This window comes from Adiantum capillus-veneris, chromosome 2 (assembly GCF_014529385.1).
Source record: "Adiantum capillus-veneris isolate H3 chromosome 2, ASM1452938v2, whole genome shotgun sequence".
NCBI lineage: Eukaryota > Viridiplantae > Streptophyta > Polypodiopsida > Polypodiales > Pteridaceae > Adiantum > Adiantum capillus-veneris.
This window is the reverse complement of record NC_140932.1, coordinates 56,671,724-56,684,736: the sequence shown is the minus strand read 5'-3', so window position 1 is coordinate 56,684,736 and position 13,013 is coordinate 56,671,724. Positions and strand designations below refer to the sequence as shown.

The following is a 13,013-nucleotide window of genomic DNA, read 5'->3' as shown; positions in this document are numbered from 1 at the left end:
AAGGTGCTCTAACTCTCCGCTAGCACGTGGCTAAGATGCTACTCAAATTAGTCTTCATCGGTTTGTCCATTGAACACTAATTTGCACAAGGGCTATGAGCCACACAGGCTAAGAGCCATTGTCAGGCCAAGGGTAAGACCCAACTATTGGCATTCTTTGGGTGATTGTTTTCAAGAGTGAACAGATCTACCCAGGGAAGTATACATCGAAGTTAATGGACAAGCAAGGGTCTTGTCATTCAGGATGTTTACAGTGTCATTTTTGCACTACATGTTTTCAGTGCGACACTCAAGTTGAGTTTTTGATAAATCTTCAACTCACAGCAGCTGATCTCTACAAGGAAGTATAGATGCAGCAATCAATTGAGACAGCATGGCTGTCCACAAGAGCTAGGCAGTTCACTTGTGTGGATTTCTTGCTCTCTCTATAGCACTACACAGTGTCTATGGACATATTGTTTGGGGTACGACCCGGAGGGTGACTGCTAAATCACCCCATAGACATTGAGGATCACAGTTTGATCTCTCCCAGTTAAACTTTCAAGGAAAGAATTCCACAATCTACCACACGGTAGCGGACGAATTCAACTTTTTGAGTTGATTCCAATCATTATGTACACGGTTAACTATGTTGGTTATCGTTGCCTGCTAGTTGAACAGTTTCTACAGAGGGTCTTACCAAGGGGTTTGACTACGTAGATGTTAACCAAAGGGGTTGGATTGCGCAGACAACACCTACGGTTTACAGTGCAAGTTGTATAAATACGCTTGAATATTTCAAAGCCATGCCAAGGGCATGTTGGAACATAGTATTTTGGACCGTAGCGTCCGCTATACCTTATGCTGTTACGAACCTAGTTGTAGGGTTCGATTTGGCACATGTTGTCACATGGGATACAACATGGTCTAGGAACTCAAGGAGTTCAGTTTAGCCAGTGTGGAGCATGATAATGAGGGTCCCTCTCACTCTTGTCGCAGAGTATTTGAAGTTACCTCCACACACAAGTACCAGCTCGTACTTGATGGATGTCTCTTTTCTTGATATCCTTGTTTGAGACATTTTCCACATGTGGAGAATATGAGTCTCTAGGACTGACACTGGCGCCAACTATCTAACAATGTGTCGCGACGAAGTCCCTAGGTGCTGGTCGCATCCATGGATTCGGCCATTTTGAGCACACAGTATCAGGAGCAATTTCAGTGGCCAGAAATTGTCGGGTACTAAGTACAAACTTGTTACGATTACAAGTGCTGTGAAACCACCTTAACGGAGGGTTGTTTCTACATATAGCTAAGTATGCTATGTCCATGCGAATGTCTCATGGTTGGTACCTAGGTGTGACCGGGTTGTCACATTCTGTTATGGTCCAAAGTTTCGTCATGGAATTGCGGTTCAGATATGTTTGTGTTAAATGCATGCACACTAGGTGTTATGGGCCCTAGTGTTTAACACAAATTAATTCGGAGCGGCATGCAACTTCATGGACATTATTGTTTCTGCAATTTTTTTCACTGCCAGTGCAATCTCTCTTGCAGACTTAGTATGAGTTTACACCCTGCCATACAATGTGATGGCTGAGTATGGGTGTTTGCGATTGGCTGCTTGAAACTCCAATCTACTTTCAACCTAGTTGGTTGTCTCCATTCCATATTGAGTATATGCCTGGATACTCAATGATTGAGTCATAATTTGTCGTCAGTCGTGGGCGACTTTCTGTAAGTGGTTGGGGGAAAGCACCTCACTCTTACTGCTGCTAGTCATCCCGCGTAGGATGGGCAGTTTACAAGCATTCTATTTAGTACTAAAGGATATGCAAAGTGCATACGTTAAATCACGCTAAAGGATATGCTAAGTGCATACGTTAGCAAGAAGTGGAACAACTGGATCGGTTACCTTTCTAGTTTGGAGTTTTCTTCATATGATGCAAGGCATGTTACGGCTAGTTTTAGTCTCTGCCTGTTATTCTCAAGTTATCAACCTTAATCATCAGTTTTGATGCGATTGGCTAATGGCAAGAAACCATAGCAAGTCAAGGACTTGGTTGCTGCTGATGAGTATGTCAGCATAGTACTTTCATGGAAAGATGAGCCGAGGTTATATTGCACATTCAAGTACCTCCAGAGACTCTGAAACTTGGGTATACATTTAGACACCTCTTCGTTATGATAACTCGTTTAACATACTCAAGTGAGTTTTAAATGGAGTCTTCACATTATGTTGGTTACGGGTCGGTTAACCAAGACGGTTGTACAGGGACAACAATGTGGAAAATCAAGATGTTATTCTTGATTTCATTGAACCTCCCAATACACCAGGTTCCGATTCAACAAACCGTTGGATCCATGAGGGATGCCACGGTGGAAAACATTAGTGTTCTTATGACAATACCACCACTTGTGTTTTTGAGGACGAAAACTCTTCCAAAGGGGGGAGTAATGTCAGGACACGGGTCCTACGGGCAGGGCCCTACCCTAAAGGGGGGTCACGAACCCCGGCCACGGGCCAGCTAGCAGTGTGCACAGGGGATCCTAGGGCTAAGAGCCTATAAGTATGGGAGGTTGGGCGGAGGATCCAGGTCTCTAGCTCCTAGGGTTTTTACACATAATGCACATCTTTACATACAAGCATTGTCACTAGTCTCCACAAATCCAAACCCCTTAAAAAGTAACTCATCGACATAGAGTACATCACCCTCACGCTTTACATACAATGTGCTTTCTATTGGACTATTACGAAATCCTTGTTTGACCAAATGAGAGTCATCTTTCTCATGCAAAGCATGAGGAGATTACTTCAACCCACACACTTTGTCCTCTTGTCCTTTTATGACAAAACTGCGAGGCTGCGTTACATAAACTTCCTCAAATATGTCACCATTCAAGAAAGCAGTAAAAATGTCTGATTGATGTACATCCCAACCAAAATGAGCTGCCAATGCACATAGAAAATGCACAGTAGTCATACGACAAGTGGGAGCAAAAGTCTCTTCATAATCTATGCCTTTTTGTTGTGCATAACCCTTTGCAACAAGTCGAGCCTTATGGCAATCAATCTCACCATCCGGCTTGCGTTTCAACTTGTAAACCCACTTCGTACCAATGGCCTTTTTGCCAGGAGGCAAATCACATAAATTCCATAGGTCATTTTCTAAAAGTGCATCATATTCTGATTGCATGGCAGCCATCCAAATTTTTGAATTTTGTGCTTCATCAAAAGACAGAGGTTTCTCAACATCATGTAAGCTAGACACAACCAAAGCATAACAATCTGATGCATAAGATGCATGGCGAGAGCCTGAACGAGTACGACTAGACAAAGGTGCATACAATTTATTGTCACGCAATGCATGCACCAGCCATTTTCGCATACCTCTAGCCTGCTCATTCTCAGCCCTTTACTCATCAAGTACATCATGTACATCTGCATCAGTAATAAGCTGATCTGTAATATTTTCAGAAACCCCCATAGACTGTACATTTGCCTCATTGGAATTTACATTCGTATTTCCACCACTGAAAAGAGGTAACAAAGTGTCATACATGTCCTGTGAGCTTACATTACTATCTCTAGTGCATGACAACAAGGGCTCAACAGAATCCTCCTCAAACACTATATCCCATGAAACTAGAATACGCTTTGTTTGCAGATGATACAACCTGTAACCTTTGCTTTCAGCACTATAACCAACAAAATTACATTTGACAGCTTTTTCATCCAATTTTCTGTGTTGTGTTTGTGGCACCAAAGCATATGCCAAACAGCCAAAAACACGCATGTGCTCAATAGAAGGCTTTCTATCATGCCATGTTTCATATGGAGTAATAGACTGCAAAGCTTTCGTAGGACACCTGTTAAGTACATAAGTGGCAAACATGATGGCCTCAAGCCAAAAAAGAATGCGGCAAAGCTTGACTTTTGACCATACATCGTGCCATTTTCGTAAGTGACCTATTTTTCCTCTCAGCAACACCATTTTGATGAGGTGTATAAGGCATTGTACGTTGGTGTTTTATCCCATGACTAGCCAAAAATGCATTAAATTCATGAGACATATACTCCCCCCCTCGATCGGAACGGAGGGTGCCCATGTTACATTTCGAGACACTTTCAGCCATAGCCATAAATTGTTTGAAGTACATAAAAACTTCGGACTTTTCTTTAAGCAGAAATACCCATGCATGCCTGGAGTAATCATCAATGAAAGTCACAAAGTATAGGTAATTGCCCAAGGACGGAGTTTGCATGGGCCCACAAACATCACTATGCACAAGCTGCAACCTGCATGTGGCCCTAGCTGAACCATCCTTAGGAAACTTAGAACGTTGCATTTTACCCAAAATACAGCCTTCACAAACATGTTTGACAGGTGCTTCAAGAGGCGGCTTAATGTAGAGTTCCAAAGGCAACAGATGGATGTGACCACTATTGGTGCTTTGATTGATTTGACGTTTGAAAAGCTCACTAGAAGATATCTTACTAGTGATGCTAATAACTTCGGTGTTGGATCAAATTATTTGTCAACTTTTTTAGGAATGGCAAAAGAGAAAAATTTGGTTTATGCAGATGCAAGTGGGAAGTCTCATAGCCATGTATTGAAGTTTAAGCCTATTTCCAAAGATAGAAGGGAAAAAAGGCAATGGAAACAGAGGAGTGTGACGAAGAAGATGTTGAGAATGAAGATGCGGAGAACTTGGACTTGAATGCGTCGCCCAAAGAAAGTACAAAAGAGACTGGATCTCTTGAAGAATGCATTTCTATGGCAAAGTTATATGTGCAAAATATTTTGGATGCTCTGAATCGACGATTTTGAGGATCTCCCAGTGTTTAATGCATTCAAAATATTTAGTCCATCATCCTATCCATCAAATGAGATTGATAGAGAGAAGAGAACACAAGAATGGTTGGAAAGATTACTTAATCGGCTTAATGTGGATAGTAATATTGTTGACATCTGGAGATGTATGAGTGAGAGAGAAGATTTTGTTGTTATATCGAGTTGTGGGAAACAAGAGTATGCATGATGCATGGGAGGTTTGTAGTGCAAATAAGACTTGGTGGGACTAATTTCCTACACTAATGAGCTTATGGCAAGTAAGTCTAGTCATTTCAGCAAGCACTGTTGCATGTGAACGTGGCTTCTCACGTCAAAATTTCATAAAAAATGCTTCAAGATCTGCCTTAGGATTGGATTCTTTGGATGCTTTGATGCTATTATCCATTGATGCGCGTGGAAGCTCATTGATTGACTGGAATGATGTTTTTGAGATTTGGGTGAATGCAAAGAAGAGGAGAGCCATGCCATTGGCATAATTGAAAAGTTGCATAGATTTTGGGATAGGACTTGCAATTTATCATTTCTTGTTTTGGAACAATTATCTATGTGCGGACTAGCCAGTTTTGAACCTTTGCCTTCTTGGAAGTTTGAATGGTAATGCTGCACTTTTGTATTGTGCATAACATTGTCACAAACGGATAATGGATTTGAATAGGATCTTATCGTCAATACTTTTTTTTTCCTGTCTTTCCTAAAATTTGTCTGTCAAATGACTAGAATGTTTTTGCTTAAAGCCTGTTACGTGAAAGGCATTGCCAAGAAATTTCCCGTCAAAAAAAGGTTGGGGGGTACCCGTAAATTTTAGGCCTTGGCCACGAGTCGGATGAGAAGAGGGGGGCTCTGAGAACGACAGAGGGGTTCCCGAGACTTGAACATAAAGCAATGCACAAGAGTGGGGCTTTTAGGGAGCCGCCAATTAATGAGAGTATTCATGGTTGTAAAGAGCAAGGTCGTGAGAAGCTGAAGGGTCGCCAACCTGAGATCGGACTTCGAGTGCTTGAGAGAAAGGCCACGATATCGTGAGCAATTGAAGGCCGCATAAGATCAAGAATCCAAAAGCAGTGGGATTGGTGGACGAGAGTTTTTTGAGGCTATTGTAGGGGTATTAAAGGCACAACTCCGAGGGAGCATCTATTACTATACATTCCCTAATTGTAGCCAATCCAGTCCCTATAATCATACTCTTTACAACCATAGTGTTTGTTTAAGAAAATATTATCCATCTTTCTCCTTATCTCATGTATCTCATGTTTATGAATGATGAGGATTGCGTATATTGGGTATTTGTGAGTTCCAAGGGGTACTATCATATACGCCAAGTAGATAGAGGTTTGAAGTAAGATGGGTGTATGCCAGGGATTTTGTATGCCATAGACATCCTAGTTATGGGCCTCTAGTGCTTAAGATGTGAGCAATAAACCTGTTTTTGTGCCAATCACAATGGTTCTATAGTTGTTGGGACCAAAGGATCCGCGCTCTTATAGAGTGGTATTATGGTGGAATTAGGGGAAAGCTCTCACACCTAGCTTTACTGAGCATATCTTTCAATATTTATGCTAATGCATCTCCAACATATTTGAAACGTCCACGCACACACACAAAATAAATATGTGTCATCTAAAATAGCAAGTACTCTTTAATAAATGTAAAAAAATTATTACAATTTTTGGCAAGTAGAAAAGTGTGCAATTACTAGCGGAAATTGTAATATCTGTACATCCATCCTACAAATGTTAGGCACAAGGTACAAGTGAAGGCATATTATACAATTTTGTATGTTAAATTCGCGTGCTACAATTTTCCAGCTCTTCTTTTGGAGAGAAGCCGATAAAAGAGCAACAATCCCATCTAAAGGCATGAATAGCAACAATTCAAGCCCTCATGAAAAGATCTATCATGGGAGTGACGCTCTTCTCGCTTGAAGGAGCAACATGTCAAAAAATACATTGGAATCAAGATAAGGAGAATGATAATCTTGAAAATGGCAACTTGATGCCACACATGTCGTACATTCTCTGCCACTGCAGCATGGCATGATTTGCATTGTGAGCAAAATCCTTGGGGTCCAACTTGCTTCCATATAGCACAATCACTTGCAAGGGCTATGGCTGTTGCATTAACATTGTCACATCCTTTGGGTGGCTCACAACAACCAACCTACCACACAAAAAAAACAAAGTATAACAAATTCGTTTTTCTTCTTTGTAATTGTGTAAATAAATAACCAAGCATTGAATGAGACTATGATGTAACTGTTTTTAGATTTCCACATGCTAACACTAGTTCTATAATTGGATACTCAAGTGTTCCGAGACGTCTTGTTTTTTAGCAAATTGTCATAATTATTTGGTGAAGTTTGAAACAAGATTTATAGGTCATGTTCATGTTTTAAGTCAGATATGCGTTGAACAACATAGCCATTTTGTCCTCATTTTGTCGTTGCAAATACCAAACATAAACAAGGTGTTCTTTGAGCTCCTCCATGGGAGGCGTAATCTGTTTTTGAGTTACTCCCATGGGTCATATCTGACCTCCACGGACGATAATTCAATCTATCTATCTATCTATCTCTCTCTCTCTCTCTCAATCAAACACATATCCAATACATGTGCTTGCTAAAATGACACGGTGACAATTTTTTTTATATGACATGCAAAAGGAAACTAACCTGAAGAGAGGAGAGGGAGGGTCGATAATAGGAAGAAGATTGGGAGTATGTGTTGTCGATGAGCCGGCAAATGTCGCCATTTTGAGTGCAACTTTCGACGCGGTTGTTGACTTGCTGAAGTAGCCATTGAGAGAGTGCGTCTTTTTGGGACTCGGAGACATAAGCCTTGATGCCATGGCTAGTCACAACAAGCACAAAAACGGTGGTGGCGAGAATGGCCATGAGCAAGAGCAACATGATGCCGAAGTTGATGTAGAGGAGCCAAGTCACGCGGCAGAAGGAGCCGACAAGGCCAGCCAGCGCAACAGCCACCATGAAGAGGCCAATTCCCACGGAGAAGGCTTGGAAGAAATGGATGCAATTGGTGGAATGGTGTCTGGCCATCCAAATGCCCACGCCCACAAACCCAAGGCCAGCGCATCCAAAGACAATATTGAGCAAGACAAGGCAGGGGTTGATCCGCACGCTTCCCTTCTCCATTGTGCGTGGTGTTGTGTGCGCGCGTGCATATGTATGTGGGCGCTCTCTCTCTCTCTCTCTCTCTCTCTCTCTCTCTAGATTAGATCAGTCATTCTCTGTGTAGACTCACTCATCGCCCCGATTTGGTAAAGACCCACATGGCGCTTCTACAGATGCTCGCCATGGAAGGGAAGAATTCTCTGCACATCCCATTGAGACAGACTCTGAAGTGAAGACTGAGAGAGAGAGAGAGAGAGAGAGAGAGAGAGCTTAAGAGAACGTGGCAACCTTGGGAAAGATGAACAAGAAAGCCATAATTTCTGCGAGCTCATGAACTGCGAAAGCCTTGCCTCAAGACTAAGCCCTGTGTATGGATGAGAGTGTGAGTGTGTGTGTGTGTGTGTGTGTACGTGAAAAGGGTTTGGAATACAGAGTCACGAGGCAGAGAGAGAGTTAAATTATCTTGTCCTCTTCATTCCACCTCAAGGAGCGCTCCGTAACTCTGGCGGCAGGTCCGGCTTTTTGCTCCCCCCGGGCCCTGACCATGACCTTGCCCAAGTTGCCCTTTTTTACATGCCCTCGCTAGAATTTGAGCTTCCCAAAGTCTTGAACTCGCAACTTGCGTGCTTGACATTCACCTAGCAATCAGTTGCTTACCAAATTATTCGTGAAGGATTTGAAATGTTTTAGGCATACTGGGGCAATTCCGATCCAAAGAAATATTCAAAAGTTTCATCTTAGGGATTATAAAGCGTGGAATGGTCTCTCAGTTGATGAAGTTTTGGTTTCTGATGCTAACTTCATTCCAAAGGGTACTGAGCTTGTCTACAGGTTTTCGAAAGCTTAGAATAGCATAAAAGCTCTTTGGTCTGTCCCAAAGGATTGGACCTTCTCTATGTACTTTTGGTTGCACGATTTTATCTAGTTTGGATGGCATTCTAAATAAAAGGGTTGGGTGCTTTCCACAAGAGCACGCAAATGCTTCAGAGCAGGTTTAAATAATTGGAACGATGTGTACAGGGAAGGTGTCTAGCTCACTAAAGGGGAATTAGTTTAGCAATTTCAGATCTCTCAAGAGTGTGCCGATCTAGTCTTAGAGAGAATTCAAAGCAAGCAAGAATATATTCAAAAGTTGTTTCAAAGGCAATCCCCTCTCTCTTTTCAAAGTATGTAAGAGCATATATGCATCTAAAGGAAATAAGGAGAAAATGGATCAGTCCCTCATTGCTAAGGTAAATAGCAAATGGAGGGTCTCTTGGGATTCTAGGCAATGATCATGCAGGTTTAAATGTATTTGGGCCTACCCTTTGTTAATAGTTGCCTCAGGTGGCTCATGGTTCACCAAGAGATCTTGATAGGATCAAAGTCTAAGAGTGTTGGCGTATCAGGTGGTATCTACAGCAGGTGAAAATTGCATAGAGACTCTCCCTCATCTTTTTGTAAGTTGCAAACACAATGTCCTGTTTAAGAGAGAACTACAAAATCCCTATTATGTTGAGTCATCACAGATCACCTAGAGATCACTTTTGTTAGGTGAGTGTAACTTCCTAGATGTTCCTCTTTGTAGCTATCTCAGAGGAGTTTTCCTATGGCATATATGGTTGGAAAGAAATAAGGCTTGGTTTCGCCTTCCTCGCTCACCCTTTGTTGTACCTCTCACCCTCTGTTTTTTGGCTATAACGAAAGAGATCTATGGCCTAGTTACTTATGCTTCTCAAGGAGATGTAAAGGAACTTAAAAAAGGCCTTAGATGGCAAAGATGGAGGCCAATCATTTTAGCATTGTACGATCCTTCTAGACTATATGTAATTCTTAGATACTTTTTTGCTCTTGGTAGCTTCCCTTGTTTTTCCACATGCACTCAGGCCATTCTTCTTACACTACAACATAACATCAAGATTTCGACGCAGCATATATCGATGGCCGTACCTTTCCACGCAATTATCGACGCACTTGCAGCTCGTCGATATATGCGTGGGAATATCCATCGATATATACGTGGAAATACGCGTGGAAAGGTATACATTACCACGCGTATATCGACGGATATTTCCACGCATTTATCGACGCAAAAAATTGGGGGGGGGAAAAGGGAAATCCGCACGCAGGCAGTCATTTTCGCCTGCGGCGCGCTCAGATCTCTTGGTCAAAACCTGCTACGCAGGTATTATGAAACTCTCCCCCCCCCCCCCCCCCCCCCCCCCCCCCAACCCTCTCTCTGTCTCTCTACATCGTGTGTGTGTCTCTCTCTCTCTCTCTCTCTCTCTCTCTCTCTCTCTCTTTCCTACACACACACACACGATGTAGAGAGAGAGAGCGGTGTGTGTGTGTGTAAGAAACTAAATAAAGAGAGAGAGAGAGAGAGATAGGAAATAGATAGAGAGAGAGTGATATATATATATATATATATATAGAGAGAGAGAGAGAGAGAGAGAGAAGTGGAGAGCGAGACAGAGAGAGAGGGATAGGGAAATAGAGAGAGAGAGAGAGAGAGAGAGAGAGAGAGAGAGAAAGAGATAGGAAATAGAGAGAGAAAGAAAGAGAGTGATATATATATATATATATATATATATATATAGAGAGAGAGAGAGAGAGAGAGAGAGAGAGAGAAGTGGAGAGCGAGACAGAGAGAGAGGGATAGGGAAATAGAGAGAGAGAGAGAGAGAAAGAGATAGGAAATAGAGAGAGAAAGAAAGAGAGTGATATATATACATATATCTATTTCCCTATCTCTCTCTCTCTCTCTGTCTCGCTCTCCACTTCTCTCTCTCTCTCTCTCTCTCTCTCTATCTCTCTCTGTCTCGCTCTCCACTTCTCTCTCTCTCTCTCTCTCTCTCTCTCTCTCTCTCTTTATATATAGAGAGAGAGAGAAGAAAGAGAGTGATATATATATAAAGAGAGAGAGAGAGAGGAAAATAGAGAGCGAGAGCGAGAGAAAGAAAAAGAGAGATAGCGAGAGCGAGAGAGAAAGAGCGAGCGAGATCGAGAGAGAGAGAGAGAGAGAGAGAGAGAGAGGGAGAGAGAGAGAGAAAGAGAAAGAGAGATAGCGAGAGCGAGATCGAGAGAGAGAGAAAGAGAGATAGGGTACGTAGAGAGAGAGAGAGAGAGAGAGAGAGAGAATTAACTAGAGATAGCTACGGAGATAGAGAGAGAGAGTTAGATAGTAGATAGAGAAAGTCGGCGTGAAAGAGTTAGGTTGGCTGACCAATTGTGTGAAAAGGACAGAAACTCTCTCTACCTCTCTCTCTCCCTCTAGAAAAAACTAGGGAAGTAAAAGAGGCAAAGGGGTTTTTCCCGCTACGTGCATTGTCATGTACACCTGGGAGTGCATGTATGTGTCTACCCATATAGGATTTGACCAATAAAGACAAGATTTAGACCCAGTGGTCCTGATCTCCGTACACCTCTAGACCAAGGTGTACGGAGATCGGGCAAGACTAGAGAATGCGAGGTAGTTTACATTGTGAGGAGTATATATATTAAAACAACATTCATAATCATTGTAGATGGCAACGTCATCAACTAACATGGAGAAAAAGATTGCATGCTCGTGTACGCTCTGCAAATATCAAATCCTGCGCATGCGTAGGATATGTAATGAGCATGTGCACAAGTACGGAGAGTTTGCTAGAGAAATCATACAGAATCTACGATACGACTCCTACGGAACGGGCATTGATTTTCGTGACATAACACCTACATCTGAGAGAGAGAGAGAGAGAGAGAGAGAGAGAGAGAGAGAGAGAGAGAGAGAGAGAGAGAGAGAGAGAGAAAGGATTATGCGTGAAGGTCTGACCAATATAGAGCCAAGGATGGAAGCAGAAAAGGGCTTACAGATAGAAGACGACGGCATGGAGGAGATGCTAGATGCCTTCTTCTAGACAAGCGAGGAGAACGCTAACGAAGCAGCACCAGAAGCCGTGCGTCTATCTCCTGAAGACATGTTGAGGAAGTTTGCACGTCAACCAATCTATGAAGGCGCCAAAATATATGTGCAAGGGGTGCCGAAGAAAATGAACGACGCCATGCGAGAAAAGATCATGAAGTTCTGTATACTGAATTCAGAGCCGATGCAAAAATGGCTTGAAAGGTACGAAGAAGAGAAAGAGAGACGCAATAGGGAGCGACACGATTTCAGGCGAAGCCGAACGACTAGAGGCTTACCCTTGCCAGACTATCTCGCTCCTCTACCTGAATTCCCTACAATGGCATGGTTGGATAAGACAGTGAGAGCAGCTCGACAGATCGGAGAACCCATATATCTAAAAGAGGAAGAGCTGGCTATTGGATGTAACTGGAGGTATCATACATACATGGCACTATGGTCGCATGAAAAGAATTTCAGAACACAACAAATTTACAGCAGAAGAAACACGTTTGACAGTGGGGTAATGGTTAGTTTCATGCAAAAGAGCAGGGCCAGTCCCAGAGACACGAATGAGAGCACTACCAACTTGGATTCCTGTGGTCTGGTGTCAGATATCCTGAAAGTCAGCTTCAGGCAGTTTGAGATGTTTTTGTTGGATGTGAAGTGGTTCAAGGTGATTACTTCTGGTCGCAATGCAATGGTACGTAGAGATGGAAAAAAGCTTGTGCAAATAGATTCTACAAAGGTTTGGACAAATGCGAGCGACACATTTGCTCTCCCCGAACATTGCGAGCAAGTGGTCTTTGTACCAGACCCTCGAGAGCGACAATGGTGGTTTGTGATTCAGGTTGCTCTAAGAAATAAACAAGCATTTGATGGGCAAGAGCTCCTGGAGGAAAGTCGATCAGCCGACGTAGATACTATTGTGATATTAGATGAGATGAACGAAGGTATGGCAGAGGAAGCTGACAGACGAGGGATGACGCAGATGAGGCAGATATGACACTTGTAGATGAAGATGCAATGGATGAAGACAATCTGCCAGAACGAGTTGGGGCTGAGTTATGTCTACAATTAGAGATAGACGATGATATGGTGCAAGATCTTATCGATGATGCCTCACTCGTCGAGGCCTAGGCCTGTAAGTGTTTGTGTGAAGACGTTGATTTAAAATTAAGCTTAAA

At 42.5% G+C, this 13,013-nt stretch overlaps 1 protein-coding gene and 1 pseudogene across 1 annotated transcript; one reads left to right on the top strand and one right to left on the bottom strand.

The window, feature by feature from the left end:
* Positions 1-4,355: 4,355 nt before the first annotated feature.
* Positions 4,356-5,310, top strand: LOC147462831 (uncharacterized; annotated as a pseudogene).
* A 1,187-nt stretch (positions 5,311-6,497) lies between these two features.
* LOC147462830 (tetraspanin-8-like) lies at positions 6,498-8,395 on the bottom strand. The gene is made up of 2 exons (XM_086485699.1): positions 7,503-8,395; positions 6,498-6,991 (listed from the first exon to the last, which is right to left on the bottom strand). The coding sequence occupies exons 1-2, from the start codon at positions 7,980-7,982 to the stop codon at positions 6,683-6,685; spliced, it is 789 nt and encodes a 262-aa protein (XP_086341825.1). The 5' UTR covers positions 7,983-8,395; the 3' UTR covers positions 6,498-6,682.
* Between the last annotated feature and the right edge of the window lie 4,618 nt (positions 8,396-13,013).

What these genes read in the sequence shown, in the direction of transcription:
- LOC147462830 (XM_086485699.1), bottom strand. Translation starts at nt 7,982, where the DNA reads ATGGAGAAGGGAAGCGTGCGGATCAACCCCTGCCTTGTCTTGCTCAAT. An exon ending in CCTCCCTCTCCTCTCTTCAG is followed by an intron (nt 6,992 to 7,502) that starts GTTAGTTTCCTT and finishes TTTGTGTGGTAG; the next exon opens with GTTGGTTGTTGTGAGCCACC.